The sequence below is a fragment of the Salvia miltiorrhiza genome, chromosome 1, assembly GCF_028751815.1.
Source record: "Salvia miltiorrhiza cultivar Shanhuang (shh) chromosome 1, IMPLAD_Smil_shh, whole genome shotgun sequence".
Taxonomy (NCBI): Eukaryota; Viridiplantae; Streptophyta; class Magnoliopsida; order Lamiales; family Lamiaceae; genus Salvia; species Salvia miltiorrhiza.
The window spans coordinates 77,058,646-77,078,138 of record NC_080387.1 but is presented as its reverse complement, the minus strand read 5'-3'; the positions used below and the strand labels follow the sequence as shown (position 1 = coordinate 77,078,138).

General features: G+C 35.3%; 2 protein-coding genes across 2 annotated transcripts; both read left to right on the top strand.

Moving 5' to 3' along the window:
* Window positions 1-5,261: 5,261 nt before the first annotated feature.
* On the top strand, window positions 5,262-6,404 carry LOC131006376 (receptor-like protein 33). The gene has a single exon (XM_057933558.1). The coding sequence runs from the start codon at window positions 5,630-5,632 to the stop codon at window positions 6,374-6,376; it is 747 nt and encodes a 248-aa protein (XP_057789541.1). The 5' UTR covers window positions 5,262-5,629; the 3' UTR covers window positions 6,377-6,404.
* A 4,681-nt stretch (window positions 6,405-11,085) lies between these two features.
* Window positions 11,086-13,707, top strand: LOC131014143 (receptor kinase-like protein Xa21). Its single transcript, XM_057942023.1, has 3 exons — window positions 11,086-11,933; window positions 12,511-12,735; window positions 13,439-13,707. The coding sequence occupies exons 1-3, from the start codon at window positions 11,783-11,785 to the stop codon at window positions 13,705-13,707; spliced, it is 645 nt and encodes a 214-aa protein (XP_057798006.1). The 5' UTR covers window positions 11,086-11,782.
* The last annotated feature ends 5,786 nt before the right edge of the window (window positions 13,708-19,493 follow it).

Sequence of the window (19,493 nt, the reverse complement as noted above, 5' to 3'; positions counted from 1 at the left end):
TACTTATTATTTTTGTGGTCGTGTTATAATAATCAAATCAATTCTTTTACGACTTGGCAATCAAAGAGATTGATTATGTATATCTTGGGAATAAGAAATTCCACAATGCTATGAAAACTTTAGGCCATCTTTAGTTCAATTATAAATCAGTTTAGAAAAATGAGATATATGGAACATTGCATAAATTATATGTCTGTCCATTTCCTAATTTGTTGGTTTTAGATACATTTGTTGAAAAGATATTTCAAATTATCTGCCAAAGTAAATGGTGAGCTTCCACTCCATCTACAACTTGGCATCCCTATCTTTAGCTTATTTTGTTTTCTTAGCTTGCTGGCTTCTTCTCATATAACTAATTTATGCTTAGTTAGATAAATACTCTAACAGCATATGGATTTTCTGTTTCCAGCCATATTGAATCCTCTATTTTCTCAATGTTAACAGATGATTTGTTAAATTATGATGTCATCAAGTATACTTGGTGTGCATGTCTTCGTGATACTGGGAAATATAAGATTTGTAACAAAATATCTTGTGTGCATTGCTAATTGATTTATACTTTAGAGGCATTTATCAAATAATAAAGTTTCAGCGTATGTTTTCAAGTGCAAAATAAAATGTGTTTCTTACTATCCTCCATCTTTAAAGTGATTGAAATGAAGGGTTCTTCAATTTTTAGGTCCAATACTATCCACCATTGGGAATCTATCAAATTTGATGGAGCTAGACCTTTCTTCCAACAAATTAAATGGTGAGCTTTCATTCTTTATATGCAACTTGACATAATAACTTTTTTACAACCTTGATCGGATCTTTGGCCATTTTTGTTTGAACTAGTCTTTTTAATATTTTACATTTGTTAAGATAAGATATGCAATTTGTCTAATTCCTTTGCCAACCAAATACTTTAACAATAGTTGGATTTGTTGTTTCCAACCATATTGTAAATCTATTAATTTTAAGGATCAATGTTAACAAATGCTATATTAAATTAAGATGCCATTGAATATATGTGACATGCATGGGTGATAGAAGAATAGAAGAGATAATTTAATTTCTATCAAAATACTTCACGTGCATAAAATGTATTTCTTCATTGCCATGTTTCTTTATGTATCCAGATGTCTCTAAAGCAATATATATCTACGTTGACTTCTCAAACTTCCAGGTCCAATACCATCCACCATTGAGAATCTATCAAATTTGAAGTATTTAGTCCTCTCTTCCAACAAATTAAATGGTGAGCTTCTGTAACAACCCGCTCTTTTATTATATTTAAATCCAGTAATATGATATTATTATTTCATCTTTCAGTAAATCAAGCCCAATAATTATTTATGATTTAAATTCAGCTTATGACCTTGGATTATATTCAATTAAGCAGGATTATTATTTTATTACCAAGTCAGTAGCTTCGCGTAAATAAAACCGCGATGAGAATTATTGAGTAAGCCAATAATTATTTCAGATTCATAACTGACTTAGCGAAGTCATGTTATTTATTAATCACAATAGAATTATTTTTCTATTTTTATTATTATTTCTTGAGTCGTGAATTTATTCCGGTTTATGAAGAATTAAATCTACGGATTTAATTTAGAATTTATTCTAGCTAAGAAAGGAAGCAGATATCGAGTAGTTTTATAAACACGCGATATTAACAAAACCCGGTAGTTGGATTTTATTTAAAAAAAAAAAAGATGCAATACAATATTACAGATATAGAAATTCCAAGACAAGAATTATTGCTTCTGTTTATACTTCACTTTACAAACCCCTATTTTTCTATCTATCTACCAACATTAAAAAAAAAAAAATGGAATAGTGTATGTGTGTGAAGAAAATCTGCAGATATCCCTTAAGCATGCTCAAGCATGCTCAGCCATCTATTGACATTTTTTCTTTGACTCCAGCTCCACGCCTTTGAAATATTTTTCTTTGACTCCAGCTCCAGCAGCATATTTGCAAAATTTTCACACCCAAACACCTTCATGTGGTTTCAGATTTCAGCAGCTATTAATCCTCATCTCATACCCATTCCATACTTAAACGTTTTCATCATTCTCTGCCAAAGAAATTTTCAAGTATCAGTTAATTCTTGCTTCATTCAACACCAACGAGCAGTTCATTCAACAACCAACACAAACATTCAAGGTATTAATTCTATCTCTAATATCCATTCCAATAAAGCATTCATACCAAAGCATGATCAGTTTTACAATGATAGAAAACCTTTGTAAGCATACTGAACTTAACAAAGTTACACTCCTTATAATGCAAACACCAACAATTCTTAGGCAAAGCAAGAACAGACTGCACTCTTTCACACTAGGAAAATAAGAATTTTAGAAGATGTACCCCTAGACTGCCTTTGTTCGTATGTTGCTAAGACAAATACAGTAAAACCCCAAACTCCAAATCACACGCCATTTTCTTAATAACGAAGAGACAAGACAAGAACTTAGCTTTAGACGACGAAGGACGCTGCCCAGTTCAGTCGGGCTAAGAGACGTCGAGTGGGCAGCGACTACTGCCAGCTCTGAATTGAGGATGACGGCGCACCGAACCAAAGCTGTGGCGACTTCGCCGATTTCCGAAATCTGCCAGTGGTGGCGAATGAAACCCAGATACGGCAGTCTCGCCGGAAATTGCACGCCGAGGCGACGGACGGAGACACAGCATCCTTCACGCGGCGGCGTCGAACAGAGGGAGGCGATTTTCTGATTTTTGGAAAGCTAGGGCTTTTACTCCATTCTTCATTTGGGGATTTCGATTGAGAGGCAAATCGAGAGAGGGGGGAAGCCTGAGGAGGCAGGTGAACGCCGGCCACGCCGGCAACAGGTCGCTGGACTGCAGGAGACCGCGGCGGCAGCAGAAGCCTCGGCGTCGGCTGGAGGCGGAGCAAGAGGGAGACGAGTTTGAGAGAGAGCAGATCGCTTGAGAGAAGAGGAAGAAAGAAGGGCGCACGGATGGGCGCGAAGGCAGCCAGCGCCGGATTCCGGAGCCACGGCGGCGGAACTCCTCGGCGACGGCTGGATCGAGCGAGAGAGAGATGTTGGGCAGCAGATCGAGTGAAGAGAGGAAGGGGCGAGCAGCTCCTTGGGCGAGAGATGAGAGTGAGACAGCAAGGTGTGCCGCCCTCTGCCAGGCACGGCCGCGCCGGCAGCGGCGGCGGCGCCCGCCTCGGCTGGAGACGGATCGAGCGAGAGAGAGAGATGATGAGCGAGAGAGAGAGATGATGAGCAGTGAGAGAGAGATGATCGAGCTGAGAGAGAGAATTGAGAGAGTTTTAATTTTGATAATTGAGAGAGAGAGAGAGTGGCTGCTTTAATAAAAAGAAAAAGAAAGGGAGAGAACCGATAATTTAGAGAGAGAGAGGAGAATTGTCGGTAGTGAGTGAACCGAGAGTGAAGATTTATGGGGAGAATTTTTGGACTCTTTTATTGGGCCATCTTTTTATTTCTAACTGGGCCGAATTTATTTAATGTTCTTGGGCTGGAATTTATTTAATTCTATTGGGCCTGTTTCAGATTTGTTTAGTTCAACCCAGCTGTTAATTCGTCATTTGGGCCGATTAAAGTGTCTATTGGACTAAGATTAATTCTTTCCAGTCCACATTAATTATTACTTGGATTCCTATTATTTATTAATAATGGGTCTCGAATTTATATTACTTGGGCTCCTACGATTTAATTGATTAAGTCCAATGAAATTTATTTATTTAACCCAATAAGAATTATTATTTTAGGCTTCTGTATTAATCCTAATTATTTTAATTAGTGATTAATATTAAAATTTATTAATTATTTTAAGGATGATGATGAGCTCACTTATTGGGCTTCATGATTTTATTATCTTGGGCCTCATTTGTTGGGCTCTAGAATTTAATTGATGTTGGGCCTAATATTATTAATGCATTGGGCTTTGAATTTATTCATTTGGGCTCAAATTAAATTCCTTTTGGGTCTTGATTATTTTTATTTTAATTGGGCCTTCATAATTATTCTATTAAGTTTAATTAGAGAAGATTTTAAGACTTACTAATTATTAATTAGTAAGTGAATTAGATTATTTTAAGATGAGTAGATTATTAAAGATTAATAATCCGACCTCATAAGACGAGCTTTAATTCCTTAAATAGGATTAGCATCTCATAATTTAATTAAAGGAATATGAGTCATGCATAATCATTTCACGCATCCTCATTTATTGAGATTTTTCGAGAATTAGAATCTTATTTTATTTTCTCGAATTAAAGGTCAAGCACCAGAGTTAGAGCTAAACCGTGAGTCTGCTATTCAGGTAGGCTTTCTACGTATAAACTAAAATTATATATTAGAATTGTTAAGACTTTATGCTTATGAATTTAAATGATATTGTCAATGCCTAAATGCTTTATGTTTTATTATTAATTGCCTATCTGATGTTAATCGAATTCGGATTCTGGATGGGACCGCAAATCCCTTCGGAATTAGTGTACACCTTGTGATCGTGAGTCATCTAGCGGGTTGGCCGATCATAGTGTCCGTAGAGGGAGGCCTCTCTCTCGGCACGAGTTACTGATATGGTGATTAATGATATAAAATACCTGCGCGGGTTATTGATAAAAAAAATGATATTATGTTTGGTAAATACGAGTCTTTAAAGGAAAACCCTCGTATCTTACTACTGTTGAAAGGCTTGACAATAAAATATTATGCATGTATGTAAATTTCGGCAAGTGTCCACTAAGTACTTTTGTACTTAGCCCTGCATGTATTTTTAAATGTGCAGGTTGAGCGGTGATCGAGGATGTAGTGTGCAAGCGGAGCTTTGTCAAACTAGGATGATTACCTCAGAGTAGAGTATATGTCTTCATACATATACTCAAATTGTTATTCCGCTGCGAACACTGATTATGTTAAGATATTATGTCAAACAATATGTATTATTTAATAATGTACTAAAACTATTGAGTACTCCGTTTTGGGATAATATTATGTACGGTCCCCTTGTGGCCTTCATTGATATCTAGATATTTCGATTGATTTCCTTATACAAGTCGAGTCATCAAGAAACCGAATATGCCCCTTTCTTACTCCCGCTCCTAAATTCCCTCCCTTAGTCGCGGTTTCCCCGAATTTGCTATCCTTAGCAAGTGCGGTCGTGACAGCTTCCATTCTGCATCTGCAACTTGACATCCCTTCAGCTTCTTCTACTCTCAAATAACAATTTGGAAGGGACAGTTCCACAATGCTTTCGAAACTTGAGCAAATCGTTGTCCATATTTCATTTAAATGCAAATAACTTTAGTGGCCTCATTCCATCAATATTTATCAATGGGTGTAGTCTTCAGTCCATCAATTTGAGTGGTAATAAATTGAAAGGAAGATTACCTAAATCCTTAATCAATTGCAAAAGTCTGAAGGGTCTCGACGTTGGAAATAATAGAATACGAGACAAATTTCCGTTTTGGATGGAAGGTCTTCCTAAGCTTCGAGTACTCATATTGAAGTCCAACAAGTTTGATGGTAACATGTAGCTGTCTTCACGAAGCAACCTTCCATTTCAAAAGTTGCAAGTTTTAGATATATCTGACAATGAATTTGTGGGGTCTCTCCCTCAAACATATTTCAAGAACTTTAGAGCAATGATGGATGTGAAGGAAAATAAGACAGATCTAATTACAAGTAGTGATGATGACTCTTTTCTAAGGTATGTGGAGATGAGAATCACCTTGAAAGGTTTGGATCTGTTATTGACGAGACTGTTGAAAACCTTTACAACCATTGACTTATCCTCCAACAATTTCTCTGGTAGTATTCCAGATTCCATAGGTAATCTTAATTCTTTGAGATACTTGAATTTGTCGCACAATAATCTCATGGGACACATACCTGCATCTCTTGGAAATATAAGTGTGCTCGAATCATTGGACTTGTCATCGAACAAATTGGATGGTGGAATTCCAAGGGAATTGACGAGGTTGACATTCCTTGAGAAATTAAACCTTTCAATGAATAATCTTGTGGGGCAAATACCACAATCTAACCAGTTCTCCACATTTGACAATGATTCATATATGGGAAACTTGAGATTGTGTGGAATTCCATTGACGAGAAAATGCAACAAGGAGAACGGGCATCAGATGCAGCCAGAAGAAGATGAAGAAGATGAAGAGTATGGATTTATAGATGGATTTGGATGGAGAAGTGTGGTGATGGGATATGGAAGTGGAATCATAGTCGGAATTGGAATTGGTTGTTGGATTATTCGATTTGGAAGGCCAAGATGGTTGGTGGAATTCTTTTTTGGCGTTGGATATACATACAAGAAGAACAAGAAGAAGAAGAAGAAGACAAGGAAGAGAGCTACTCCAACACAGAGAAGTTTATAATGTTTATGTTAAAACTTTGTATTTACGAAAATACCCTCATCTAAATTTCAACACCTAAAATGTATTTAAAAATCCCTTGAAACTCAATAAAATTTCCTGCTGCTACGTGACACATTGATCTCAGCCACGAATAAAATTACGGTGAATTCTTCGTGGTGGGTTTTCTTTGAAAGGTGATTGTGATGGAGTCCGGTATCAAATCCAGCAGTTATTTTCATTTGGGCCGTTTGTCGAACACTTGGCGGACTACTTTTCGCTATGCTTTAGGGAATCTTAATTTCCTTCGTCTCTTGGAAACTCGAGCATTCTTGAGTTGACCGAGTTGAAATTTTTTACAAATTTATATCTTTCCATGTTTTAATTTTTCCTATATCTCATTCTTTTATATATTCATGGTCTTCCCAAAACTATTCATGGAATCTTGACGTGGAAATATAAAAAAATTGAAAATTTGAACTTAAATACAGAATTGTTAAAAATGAATTGATGGAGCTACCTTGATTGGGCTATAGAGATTTCGGCCCATCTGAGCTTGATATTTTTGTATATAAAAGTGACTATTGGGTTGGGCTGGGTAGGTAGACTTGCTTTTTGAGCTGAGTCGATCTCTTTGACACCTTTACTTGTGTAGTAAAAAACAAAATTCTACATACATATTTTTTTTATTGAATTAAATATAAAATATTAATTAATCAAATTTAAAAAGAATATATAATTAAATAAGTAACTAGCAGGCACGCGAGACCTCTACACCACACAAAGGTGAAAAAACTACCCACACACAAATATGATCACTACCTACACAAAAGTTGAAAAACTACTCGCCGTAGGCGAGATTGAACCCAAGACCTTTTACAAGGGAGAGTTATCTTTCGAGAATCACATTATACTCGAAATTGTTTTTATTACCAAAAAGCTGGGCCATGTGGTCTTAATTTCCACACGTCTTCTTTTGCAGATGGTCACACACCACATACTTCACACGCATACATACACTCATATTCCACAGTGCTTTCAAAACTTCCAATCTTTGCTCATCTTTCATTTAAATGCAAATCACTTTAGTGGCCTCATTCCATCAATATTCATAAAAGGGTGTAGTCTTATCTCCATCAATTTGAGTGGTAATAAATTGCAAGGAAGATTACCTAAATCCTTAATCAATTGCAAAAGTCTTAAGAGCCTCGATGTCGGAAATAATAGAATACTAGACAAATTTCCATTTTGGATGGAAGCTCTTCCTCAGCTTCGAGTGCTAGTTTTGAAGTCTAACAAATTTGATGGTAACATGTCGTTGCCTTCACAAATCTACCTTTCGTTTCCCAAGTTGCAAGTTTTAGATATATCGAGGAATGCATTTGGGGGATCTCTACCTCAAAGATATTTCAAGAATTTTAAAGCAATGATGGGTGTGAAGGCCAATTATGATGATATGAACTTTGTAGCTCACGTGGAGATGACATTGACCTTGAAAGGTCAAGATCAGTTATTGAAGAGACTGTTGGAAGCCTTTACAATCATTGACTTATCCTCCAATAATTCTCTGGGAGTATTCCACATTCCATAGGTAATCTTAATTCTTTGAGATACTTGAATTTGTCCCATAATAATTTCATGGGACACATACCTGCATCTCTTGGAAATATAAGTGTGCTTGAATCATTGGACTTGTCATCGAACAAATTGGATGGAGGTATTCCAAGTGAATTGACGAGGTTGACATTTCTTGAGAAACTAGACCTTTCAATGAATGATCTCGTGGGGCAAATACCACAATCTAACCAGTTCTCCACCTTTGATAACGATTCATACGTGGGAAACTTGAGATTGTGTGGAGTTCCATTGACGAGAAAATGCAACAAGGAGGATGGGCAGCTGATCGGACCAGAAGAAGAAGATGAAGAAGAAGAAGAAGAAGAAGAAGAAGAAGAAGAAGAGTATGGATTTATAGATGGAGAAATGTGGTGATGGGATATGGAAGTGGATTCATTGTTGGAATTGGAATTGGTTACATTATTATTAGAAATGGAAGGCCGAGATGGTTAGTGGAATTCTTTTTTGGCGTTGGATATAATAAGAAGCAAAAGAGACTCAATAGAGTAACACCAAGAGAGGAGGAGTTGATACTTTGATTTGAAGATGGTTATTTTAATCTTTGTGTCTTACTTTTTCTTCATTTTAATTGTTTCTCTCTTTCTCTTTTATCTTTTTGAATTAGGTCGACTTACATGCTACCACTTTCTGAAACAAATTAAGTTGTTAATTTGTTGTAATTCATTAGTTTAGTTTGCTTTGTGAGACTTCTGTCGTGCTAAGATATTTTGTAATTGCAATTCCGTAATAATTAAAAATGATAAAAAAAAATTGGAAAACAGTTCGTCTAATTTATATCTTCAAAGTTCGTATTAATATCAAATATATTTAATAAATTATTCTCGACTCTAGTGCCGGTCGCCTATGAAATTTTTAGATGGGCATGTGGAGACCATTAATACAATTAATATTATTATTGACTATCACACAATCATACACTTTAAAAAGTAATAAAAATATATATTTCCCTTTCAATCAATTTCAGAAAATTATTTCATTCAAGAAAATAATACAAGGCGCAATTATCATGCTCAAACCATTAAATTAAAATTCAAAAGATTTGATGTGTGAAATTTTGAACCCATTTCAATTAAGCTAACATTATCTTCAACTTGAATAATATTGATTCTCCATTCAAACTAGTTTTTTTTTTTTTTTTTTTTTTTTTTTTTTTTTTATATATCGGGCAAAGTCATGCTAAATGTTAGTAGTTAGTTCCTCATCCACTCCAAGAACCACCTTATCTCTCCATTCACCAAAATCCACCTTATATCTCCAATCTCCAATTCGCTCCCAAGAGGGATCGAACCCGGGTCACTTCACTTAAGTGAGGACCTGGTGGCCAGTACGTACATTGAAATTAAACGACATGTTTAAATAAATAAATATTTTCATATACAAATTTTTTTTAATGACAAGAGCGAAAACAAAATATTTTAAATTTTAAAATTTTCATAACCGATTTGTTTTAAATTCTTTTTTGATGATTTTTATACCATATTAAAAAACTTGTAACGAATTAAATTTAATTAAGATGCATATTGAATTTTTATCATGAATCAAATTTGACGATGTTTAGAAAATAATAAAAACAAATAGAGCAAATTAATAGGAAGATAGAGAGAATAATATTGAAAAATTTGGTGGAGAAGAAAGAGAAAAAGGGAGGAAAAAATGTAGGGAAAATACGTACTCACTTTTTATATATTGTTCTATAATCAAACCTATCATACACCTAAATCTAGATTTGATGCACTATGGTATCCAAATATTAAAAATTCATTTCAAGCTTTGAGAATTTCATATGAAACGTAGACGATGGTGACAAATAATGTATTTCTCAAGAAAATAAAGTTAAAACTGATTAGAGAAGCTTCCCTCATATTTCCACAAAAATGTGGAAAATTTGCATTCCATTTGACTTAGACTTTACTTGTAAATAGACTCTGCTACAATTATTTTAGATTTGAATATAAATGTCAATTGGTAGGCTCATATTTTAGACTCGACCTTAGCTTCCCCTTGGTAATTTCATCATAATAAATTAAAAAATTTCATGATCAAATTTGATGATATTTAGAAAATAATTACAATATAAAAAGGTAAAAAGAAAAAATATTTAAATTTTAATGGAAGAAGAAAGGAAAAAAATAAAGGGAGAAAACTCCTCTTTTATATACTATAGATGGGTTCATTGGTGGTTTTAACATCACTAGTACACTGTATTTAATTTCTACATGAATCTTCAATACGCAATTAAATCACCACTCAATTATAATTAATTTTAAATTAGTCTTGGACTTTACTTGATAATAATAAAGTTATACACTATTAATCAAATTATAAAATGCTTGACTACAGTCAATTCCATACAACTCAAAATCTTATCACTCACGGATGGATGGATGGATGGATGGGAATAGATAAAAAATATGTGATGCACATTTGGTCTTTTGCTTAAATTCCTTTTTCAAATGGAAACAATTATATATCCTTTTCAATCAATTTCTGAAAATTATAAACCTCCAAAAAATATAATACAATTGATTAACCAATTATTGTTCTGCGATTATCGCGATACCGAACCATTAAATATTGCAAATTCAATTTCACAATGACTTCCTCTAATGATCAATGTTAACATACATGGGTGTGATTCAATTTCACTTACCATTAAATATTGTGAATTTAATTTATCCATGGAAAATGAAAAAAAAATAAAAATATATGTAATACACATTTAGTCTTATGGTTAAGTCAAAGTCTAGTGCCCGTCGTGTAAGTAACAATTATATTTCCCTTTCAATCGATTTTTGAAAATTATCACATTCAAAAAAATACTAATCGAAAGCAATTTTCCATGTAGAAAATGTCATTGTGGGCTCCCCAATAATTTGTTTATAATTAAGAAATTTAATTATTCATTTTTCATTCCATAGGTGTGAGAGATCCTATTACGAATCATAGGCTCACAAATCAAACATCTCAGCTTCAAAAGAGGTGGAATAATTTTTTTTTTTAAATGTTGTGTAATATTTTCTCAAGAAAAGAAAAAAGAAAACAAACTCTAATATTTCCGTTACATGAAATTTCATGAGTTTTCTTCTTTGCCCAAATCACACTCCAATATTGAGAGCATAAAGAAGACTAGGTCAATAAATTTTGGGTCGAGACAAAATAATGACTTGCATTGACTTCCAAAAACTGTGGAAAATTTACATTCTCAATTCTCAGTCTCCAAAATTTTAGGCTCACAAGAAGTGTTTTAGATTTGAATATAAATGGCATTTGTAGGCTTCTCGTTTTCTCACACAATTAGCACTCACAATATGGATGCATTTTCCCCATTTTCCCTTCTTTCGCTTCTCTTATTGTTTTCATGTCTTAGCCTCTCTGCTGCACACAACATAACTCAAATCAAAAGTGATGAATTCATACTTGTTGCCTTAAAATCCCACATCACTTCGGATCCTTACAATATTTTGAAAAATAACTGGACAAGTGGAACCTCGTTTTGCACGTGGATAGGAGTTACTTGTGATTCACGTCGTAGCAGGGTGACTGAATTAGATATCTCGGCTATGGGACTTGAAGGAAGCATTCCACAGGAAATTGGAAATCTTTCTTCACTTGGTCATTTAGATTTGAGTTGGAACTCTTTTCATGGTTGTATTCCTCTCTATCCATTTTTAAATTTGTAGTTAGTAGAATCTATTTATTTATAAGGTAATCCTATCAGGTCGGCTACCAAAGGACATTTGCAGTCACAATAACCTTCGAAGACTCAAACTACTTAACCTATCGAGGAATGAAATGGAAGGAGATATACCGTCAAGTTTGTACCAATGTCCACAACTCGAGAGTATTGACTTGTCAGGCAACAACTTTGGTGGATATGTGCCTGCACAAATTTGGAATATCACACTGCTTAAGGAATTAGACCTTGGTGTGAACAATTTGAGAGGTATATATATTCTTATCTCTATACTGAGAATTTAACTAGTTTGATGCCTTACTATTTCATTTCTATTGATAATCTAGAAATTGGTTGATAATGTCATTCGGTTTAAACGTAGATTTTGGGGTAAATGGCAAAGCTACGGCTCTTGCGTCTAATGATATTCTGCAATTCCTCAGTAACATGATGTATATATAGCTAAGCAATTTATTTATTCTTTTCTCATTTTACTTTCAACTTTATTAATACTAATTCTTTATTCAGATGCTCAATCTAACAATAAAACCGGGCATACACCTAAATCTAGATTTGATATATTATAGTCTCCAAATATAAAAAACTAGTGAGTATTTTGACGTGGAATTATTTTAAATTGTAATTTAAATTAAGTTATAGTATTATTTTTCGTAATGCTATTATCTACGCTGATTTGTGAGATTATATAGTCTGGAGTTTGTAAAATTTGGTCACAATGCACTTAACAAAAACTTAACCAAATTCTTAAAATTTGTGCCGAAGCTATTTAGGTATATTTTTGTTTTTGCGTACGGAGGGTGTATTTTATACCATAATACTTTATCAGGCCGCCTACCAAAAGACATTTGCTCGCATAACAACCTTCAAAGACTCAAACTACTTAGCCTGTGGTGGAACGAATTGGAGGGAGATATACCATTGAGTTTGGGTCAATGTACACAACTTGAGAGTATTGACTTGTCATACAACAACTTTGGTGGAAATGTCCCTCGAGAAATTGGGAACATCACACAGCTTAAGGAATTAAGCCTTAATAGGAACAATTTGAAAGGTATGCTCTTGTCTTTATACTAATAATTTAACTTCAATAGAAAAAATATTAATTTATTTAACTTATTTTTTAAAATAAAAATAAAATGTTATTATTTTATTATATTCTCTACATTGTAGTTTTTTTATAATTTTTTGTAGCTTTTTTAGTTTTATTAAAAAATAAATTAAAAATAAAAGATGCAAAAAAAATAACTACAATATAGATAATACAATAAAACGACTAAATTCTATTAAATTAATTGAATTTTTTTTTATTCAATTAAATTGTGGGTGACCAAAATGTGGCTGCATAGATTTATTGAATCTAATAACCATTATAGGTTCAACAAGTTTTGAAAGATCACGTTAAGTACTCAAAATAACACAAGAGATACATATATTCACTTAATTTCATATAGTTGGACAACGTTAATTTACATTTCATAATTGATAAGATGTATGAATATTTTTATTTTCATTATTTGAATATTTTCACTCCCACCCTTGTAATGGGATATTAGCTCACATAATAGTATTTATCAAGGTCTTGAGACATTAATAACTGCTTTGACTCGGTTTACAATTTACAGTTTAGAGTTTAACATTGATGTGATTGTCAGTACACATGATAATACGAGACAACTCCTTTGAAGTTTGAAGTGGTATACAACTAATATACTTTATAATCAAACATAATTTTTTAACTTGACATTATTTCACAGGTGATATTCCGAAAGAGATTGGTTATCTTAATTATTTAGAGGTATTGAGCATGAGCAACAACAAATTCAGTGGACGATTACCAAGACAACTTTGGAATGTCACGACTCTTCGTGAATTACGCATTGGCAACATCTCTTTAATTGGTATATCATTACTCTTTCTGCTAATTTTTTTTATTGAGGCATTAACCACCTTTATTGTTATTTCTAATAAGCCAATTGTTAATCATATTTATCGTCACTTTTCTGTCCTATTTTCTGTTCTTTGAACATTGTATATTACTGCTTTGACTCGGTTTACAGTTGAACAAAGGATTAACCTTAGCAATTAAAATAGAGATTTATTAAAAAAGGAAAGAAAGAAAAAACGTACCAACAAAGGATTAACAAAGGATTAGTCTTAGTTTTAGCAATAAATTAACCGTATGCTTTGATTAAATAAATGACTTTTTAATTTTATTTTAACAACTTATAACCAATTCGTAAATATCAGAGAGACCACTTAACTTAATTAATACTATTGCTCATGATTACTTTAGTAGACTCTAAACCGAATTGTTTACAACTTAGCCCATATCACATGATATATTGCTCATCACAAGTCTCCGTGAACTATACCTTGATGGCGCCTCTTTAAATGGTACGTATGTCTGCATTACTCTTTAAGCCAAAACTTTAGTGAAAGAGTTTGGTATATCGTAACTAACCATGAGAATTGGAAATAATATGTGATACACATTTAGTCTTATGCTTAAGTCAAAGTCTATTACTCGTCGTGTAAGAGATGATTATATTTCCCTCTCAATCGATTTTTGAAAAATAATTGGAGCAGTGGAATCTCTTTTTCACATTAGACTTGAAGACAGCATCCCACTTGAAAATGGAAATCTTTCTTCGCTCGTCTATACTAGGAATTTAACTAGGTTGATGTTGGAATATAAGAAAATATGTATAGGATTTTATTTTGGAGAATGAATAATTTATAGTGGAGAAACTAATTTGTATAAATGTGTATGTGTGTGGACGTGTAAATTGATAAGAGAATAGGAGTTTGATTTCTTAAACTTCTTTTTCCTCACAATCCCAACAATACAAATGCACACATATATATAGTGGCATAGGTCGGTGATATAGCTCACCATTTTAGACTAGTTAATTAATTTTAGCTACTAGAATAGTCTAGGACTACTCATTTGCTAGAATAGTCTAGATAATTAATTAAATATCTTAGGTTCTAGATTTTTCTACTTATTTCCTATATTCTAGATATTTCTTTACAAAATATTTTACTTACAAATCAAGTTTATATTTCAACACTCCCCCTTAAACTTGATTTGTCATCCCGAGCAAAATTCTGAACTTCACAAAATCCTCGAACTTGAGCGGCTTGGTAAAAATATCGGCAACTTGATCTTGTGATTTCACATACTCCACTTGGACCTCCTTCTTTGCGATGCATTCTCTGATGTAGTGGAAGCGGGTGTCAATATGCTTACTTCGATTATGAAAAACCGGATTCTTTGAGAGCGCGATTGCTGACTTATTATCCACGCAAATAGTTGTTGGCTCCTTTTGTGGCCACCCAAGCTCTTCCAGTAAACTTCGTAGCCAAACTGCATGACAAACACTGGATGTGGCAGCCACATATTCAGCTTCACATGTTGATAGCGTGACTATGGGTTGCTTCTTTGACATCCAGGTGAAAGCGGTGTCTCCCATAAAAAACACGAACCCGCTCGTACTCTTGCGGCCATCATTATCTCCAGCCCAATCGCTATCACTATAGCCAACAAGCTTATAATCATGAGTATTTGAATAGAATAGGCCGTAGTTGAGCGTACCTTTGAGGTAGCGAAGAATTCTCTTTGCCGCCTTAAAATGCGTAGTGGTTGGATTCTCCATATAGCGACTCACGAGTCCTGTCGCATAAAGAATGTCCGGCCTTGTGCAAGTTAAGTACCGTAAACTTCCAACCAGGCTCTTGAATAATGTCGGGTCCACCTTTTCTCCTCCATCATTCTTGGATAATTTTATCCCGCATTCCACTGGCGTGTTGATTGCTTTGCAGCCCTCCATCTTGAACTTCTTGAGAATTTCCTTGGCGTATCCTTCTTGTGTGATGAAGATCCCATCTTCGAGTTGCTTGACTTCTACGCCGAGGTAGTACGCCATCAGCCCAATGTCTGTCATCTCGAACTCCTTTGACATGGCCTTCTTGAACTCCTCAATCATCTTTGGATTATTTCCTGTGAAAATCAAATCATCTACATACAAGCACACAATTAAGACATCTCCTCCATTGACTTTCACGTAGAGAGCATGCTCGTGAGGGCATTTGGTGAAACCATTCTCCTCCAAGTACTTATCGATCCTGCTATTCCATGCCCTTGGTGCTTGCTTTAATCCGTATAGGGCCTTCTTTAACTTCAAGACTTTATCTTCTTGCCCTTTTACCTCGTAGCCCATTGGCTGCTTGATATAGACTTCTTTGTCTATATACCCATTCAAGAAGGCTGACTTGACATCCATTTGATAAATCTTCCATCTATTTTGGGCTGCAAGAGAGAGTATTAGTCTGATAGTTTCTAAGCGAGCAACGGGAGCAAATACCTCATCATAATCGATTCCAGCTCTTTGACTATATCCTTTCACGACAAGCCTCGCTTTATATCTTTCCACTTCACCCTTGGAATTCTTCTTAACTTTATACACCCACTTGACTCCAATGGCCTTGTGCCCTTTTGGTAGTGTCACGAGCTCCCATGTATCATTCTTCTTTATGGCTTTGATTTCTTCATCCATCGCGACTCGCCAATTTTCACTATCTGCTGCTTCTTCAAAGCTAACAGGCTCACAATCAGCAAATAGGCAAAATAAGGTAAGATCTTCTAACCTTTCAGTTTTCTCATATATCTCGCCCAAACTCCTTGCTCGTGGTGTGGCTCTTTCATTTAAGAAAGATGGTGGCGAGTCTTCAGTGACTGGCACTGGTGAAGCTGGTGGAGTCACTGACTCTTGTTGGACTTCTCCAACTTGCTCTTCTGCTCTTTGTTCTTCTAACTGTGGGATGTAGGTGAAGTCACCGTTGGAGCTGAAATCCCATACTCCTTCTTCGTCGAACTCCACATCTCGACTTATCACTGTTTTCTTGGTATTTGGATTATATAACTTATAACCTTTAGAGTTAGAGTCGTACCCGATAAATATGAATGCTTCACTTTTGTCATCGAGCTTCTTCCTTCTCTCATCTGGTACATGCACGTAGGCTTTGCTCCCAAATACCTTTAGGTGGGAAATTCCTGGCTTTCTCCCGCTCCAGGCTTCTTGTGGAGTCATTCCCCACACGCTCCTTGTCGGCGATCGGTTAGATAAGTACACCGCGCACGCCACTGCTTCGGCCCAAAACTCTTTAGGCAGATTCTTCGTCTTTAGCATGCTTCTCGCCATCTCCATAATTGTTCTGTTTTTTCTTTCCGCCACTCCATTTTGTTGAGGGGATCTCGGAACTGTCAGGGGCCGCCGAATTCCATTTGCTTCGCAAAATTCTAGAAACTCCCTTGACGTGAATTCTCCGCCTCGATCGGACCTCATGGCCTTGATTTGTCGTCCGCTCTCCTTCTCGACGGCAGCTTTGAATTTCTTAAATGCATCAAATACTTCTGACTTCTGCTTCAAGAAATATACCCACGTTTTTCTAGAAAAATCATCAATGAAGAGCAGAAAATAATTATTTTTACCGAGGGAGCTTGGATTTATCGGCCCACACACGTCAGCATGAATCAACTCCAGTGGCTTTTGAGCTCTTGAGCTTGACTCCTTTGGAAACGGCTTTCTGAACTGCTTCCCGAGTAGACAACCTTCGCAGAGTTGATCGGGATGCTTGATGGATGGTAGGCCTCTCACCATCTCTTTCTTTGATAGCAACTCCAAGCCGCCAAAATTTAAGTGCCCAAACCGTAGGTGCCATAACCAAGACGGATCTTTATAGCAAGCTTTCAAGCATTTGGCCACATCATTTCTAATATTTAATAGAAACATTCTATTTTTCGACATTGGCACCTTGGCAATAAGATTATTTTTGCCATCTCTTATTGAAAGGTTATATTCTCTCATGTGAATATCATAACCTTTCTCTAAGAGTTGTCCCAAACTCAAGATATTATTTTTCATATTGGGCACGTAATAAACATTGGAAATAAATTCATGATTTCCATTTTTCAAGCGGATTAAAATTTTTCCTTTTCCTTTAACTGGAATTTTAGATTCATCACCAAAGGAGACGTTGCCACTTACCGACTCATCGAGCTCCACAAACATATTTCTTTTCCCGCACATGTGATTGCTAGCACCAGTGTCGAGGTACCACGTGTCATCTTGTCTTCCAGCTTCTCCTTTATATGCCAGAAGCACACTACCAATATCTTAATTTGTACTTTCGGCGTAATTGGCCTTCTCTTCAATCCTTACTTTTTCACTTCTGCACTCGGAAGCATAGTGCCCAAATTTATGGCAATTATAACACTTTATCGAAGATTTATCGTACCTCGACTGCGGGTTGCTCCTCCCCCGACCATTTGTAAACTCCTTTCTTTCACTACTGTTGACGAAGCCTCCTCGTCCTCGTCCACGTCCACGACCTCTTCCTCGATCTTGACCTTGACCACGTCCTCTCCCGAATTGTCCATGGCCATTGCTCGGACCTTCTTCTTTCTCTTTCGGGCTTACTTGCAACTTTAAAAGTTGCTCTGAAATCTCTTGCTTCTTCTTTTGCTTCTCCTCATATGCTTGCAACGACCCCAACAAAAGATCGATTGTCATCTCCTCCAAATTTTTAGTTTCTTCGATCGTCACCACAATGTGCTCAAACTTTGGGGTTAGTGAGCGCAATATTTTCTCCATAATTCTTACATCCTCCAATTTTTCACCATTTCTTTTCATTTGATTAGACACCGCCAAGACTCTTGAAAAATAATCCGATATCGATTCGGACTCTTTCATATGTAAAGACTCAAACTCTCCTCTTAAAGTTTGAAGTCGTACCTTTTTTACTTGCTCCGCTCCTTTGCACGCGTTCTGGAGCTTCTCCCATGCTTCTTTGGCGGTGCTCGCGTTTGAGATTTTCTCGAAATCGTCGTCCCCTAGCGCCTGATAAATAAGACAGAGAGCCTTCTTGTCTCTCTTTCTCGCGTCTCGCAATCTATCCTTTTGTTGTTGGGATAGTGCGGCCTCGTCCTGCGGCTCCTCGTAGCCATTCTCCACGATCTCCCAAACGTCGTGGGCTCCCAATAGCGCCTTCATCTTGATGCTCCAATTGTCGAAGTTGCTCTTGTTGAGCATGGGGACTTGAAACGATTGTAAATTCGCCATACCACAAGTAGAATCTTGTGGCTCTGATACCACTTTGTTGGAATATAAGAAAATATGTATAGGATTTTATTTTGGAGAATGAATAATTTATAGTGGAGAAACTAATTTGTATAAATGTGTATGTGTGTGGACGTGTAAATTGATAAGAGAATAGGAGTTTGATTTCTTAAACTTCTTTTTCCTCACAATCCCAACAATACAAATGCACACATATATATAGTGGCATAGGTCGGTGATATAGCTCACCATTTTAGACTAGTTAATTAATTTTAGCTACTAGAATAGTCTAGGACTACTCATTTGCTAGAATAGTCTAGATAATTAATTAAATATCTTAGGTTCTAGATTTTTCTACTTATTTCCTATATTCTAGATATTTCTTTACAAAATATTTTACTTACAAATCAAGTTTATATTTCAACAGTTGATACCTTACTATTTCATTTCTATTGATAATTCAGAAATAGGTTGATAATGTCATTTGGTTTAAACGTAGATTTTTGGGAAAATGGCAAAACTACGGCTCTTGCCTCTAATGATATTTTTCGGTTCCTCAGTAATGTGATGTATATATAGCTAAGCAATTTAATTATTATTTTCTCATTTTACTTTCAACTTTATTTATACTGATTCTTTATTCAGATGTTCAATCTAACAATAAAACCGGTCATACACCGAAATCTAGATT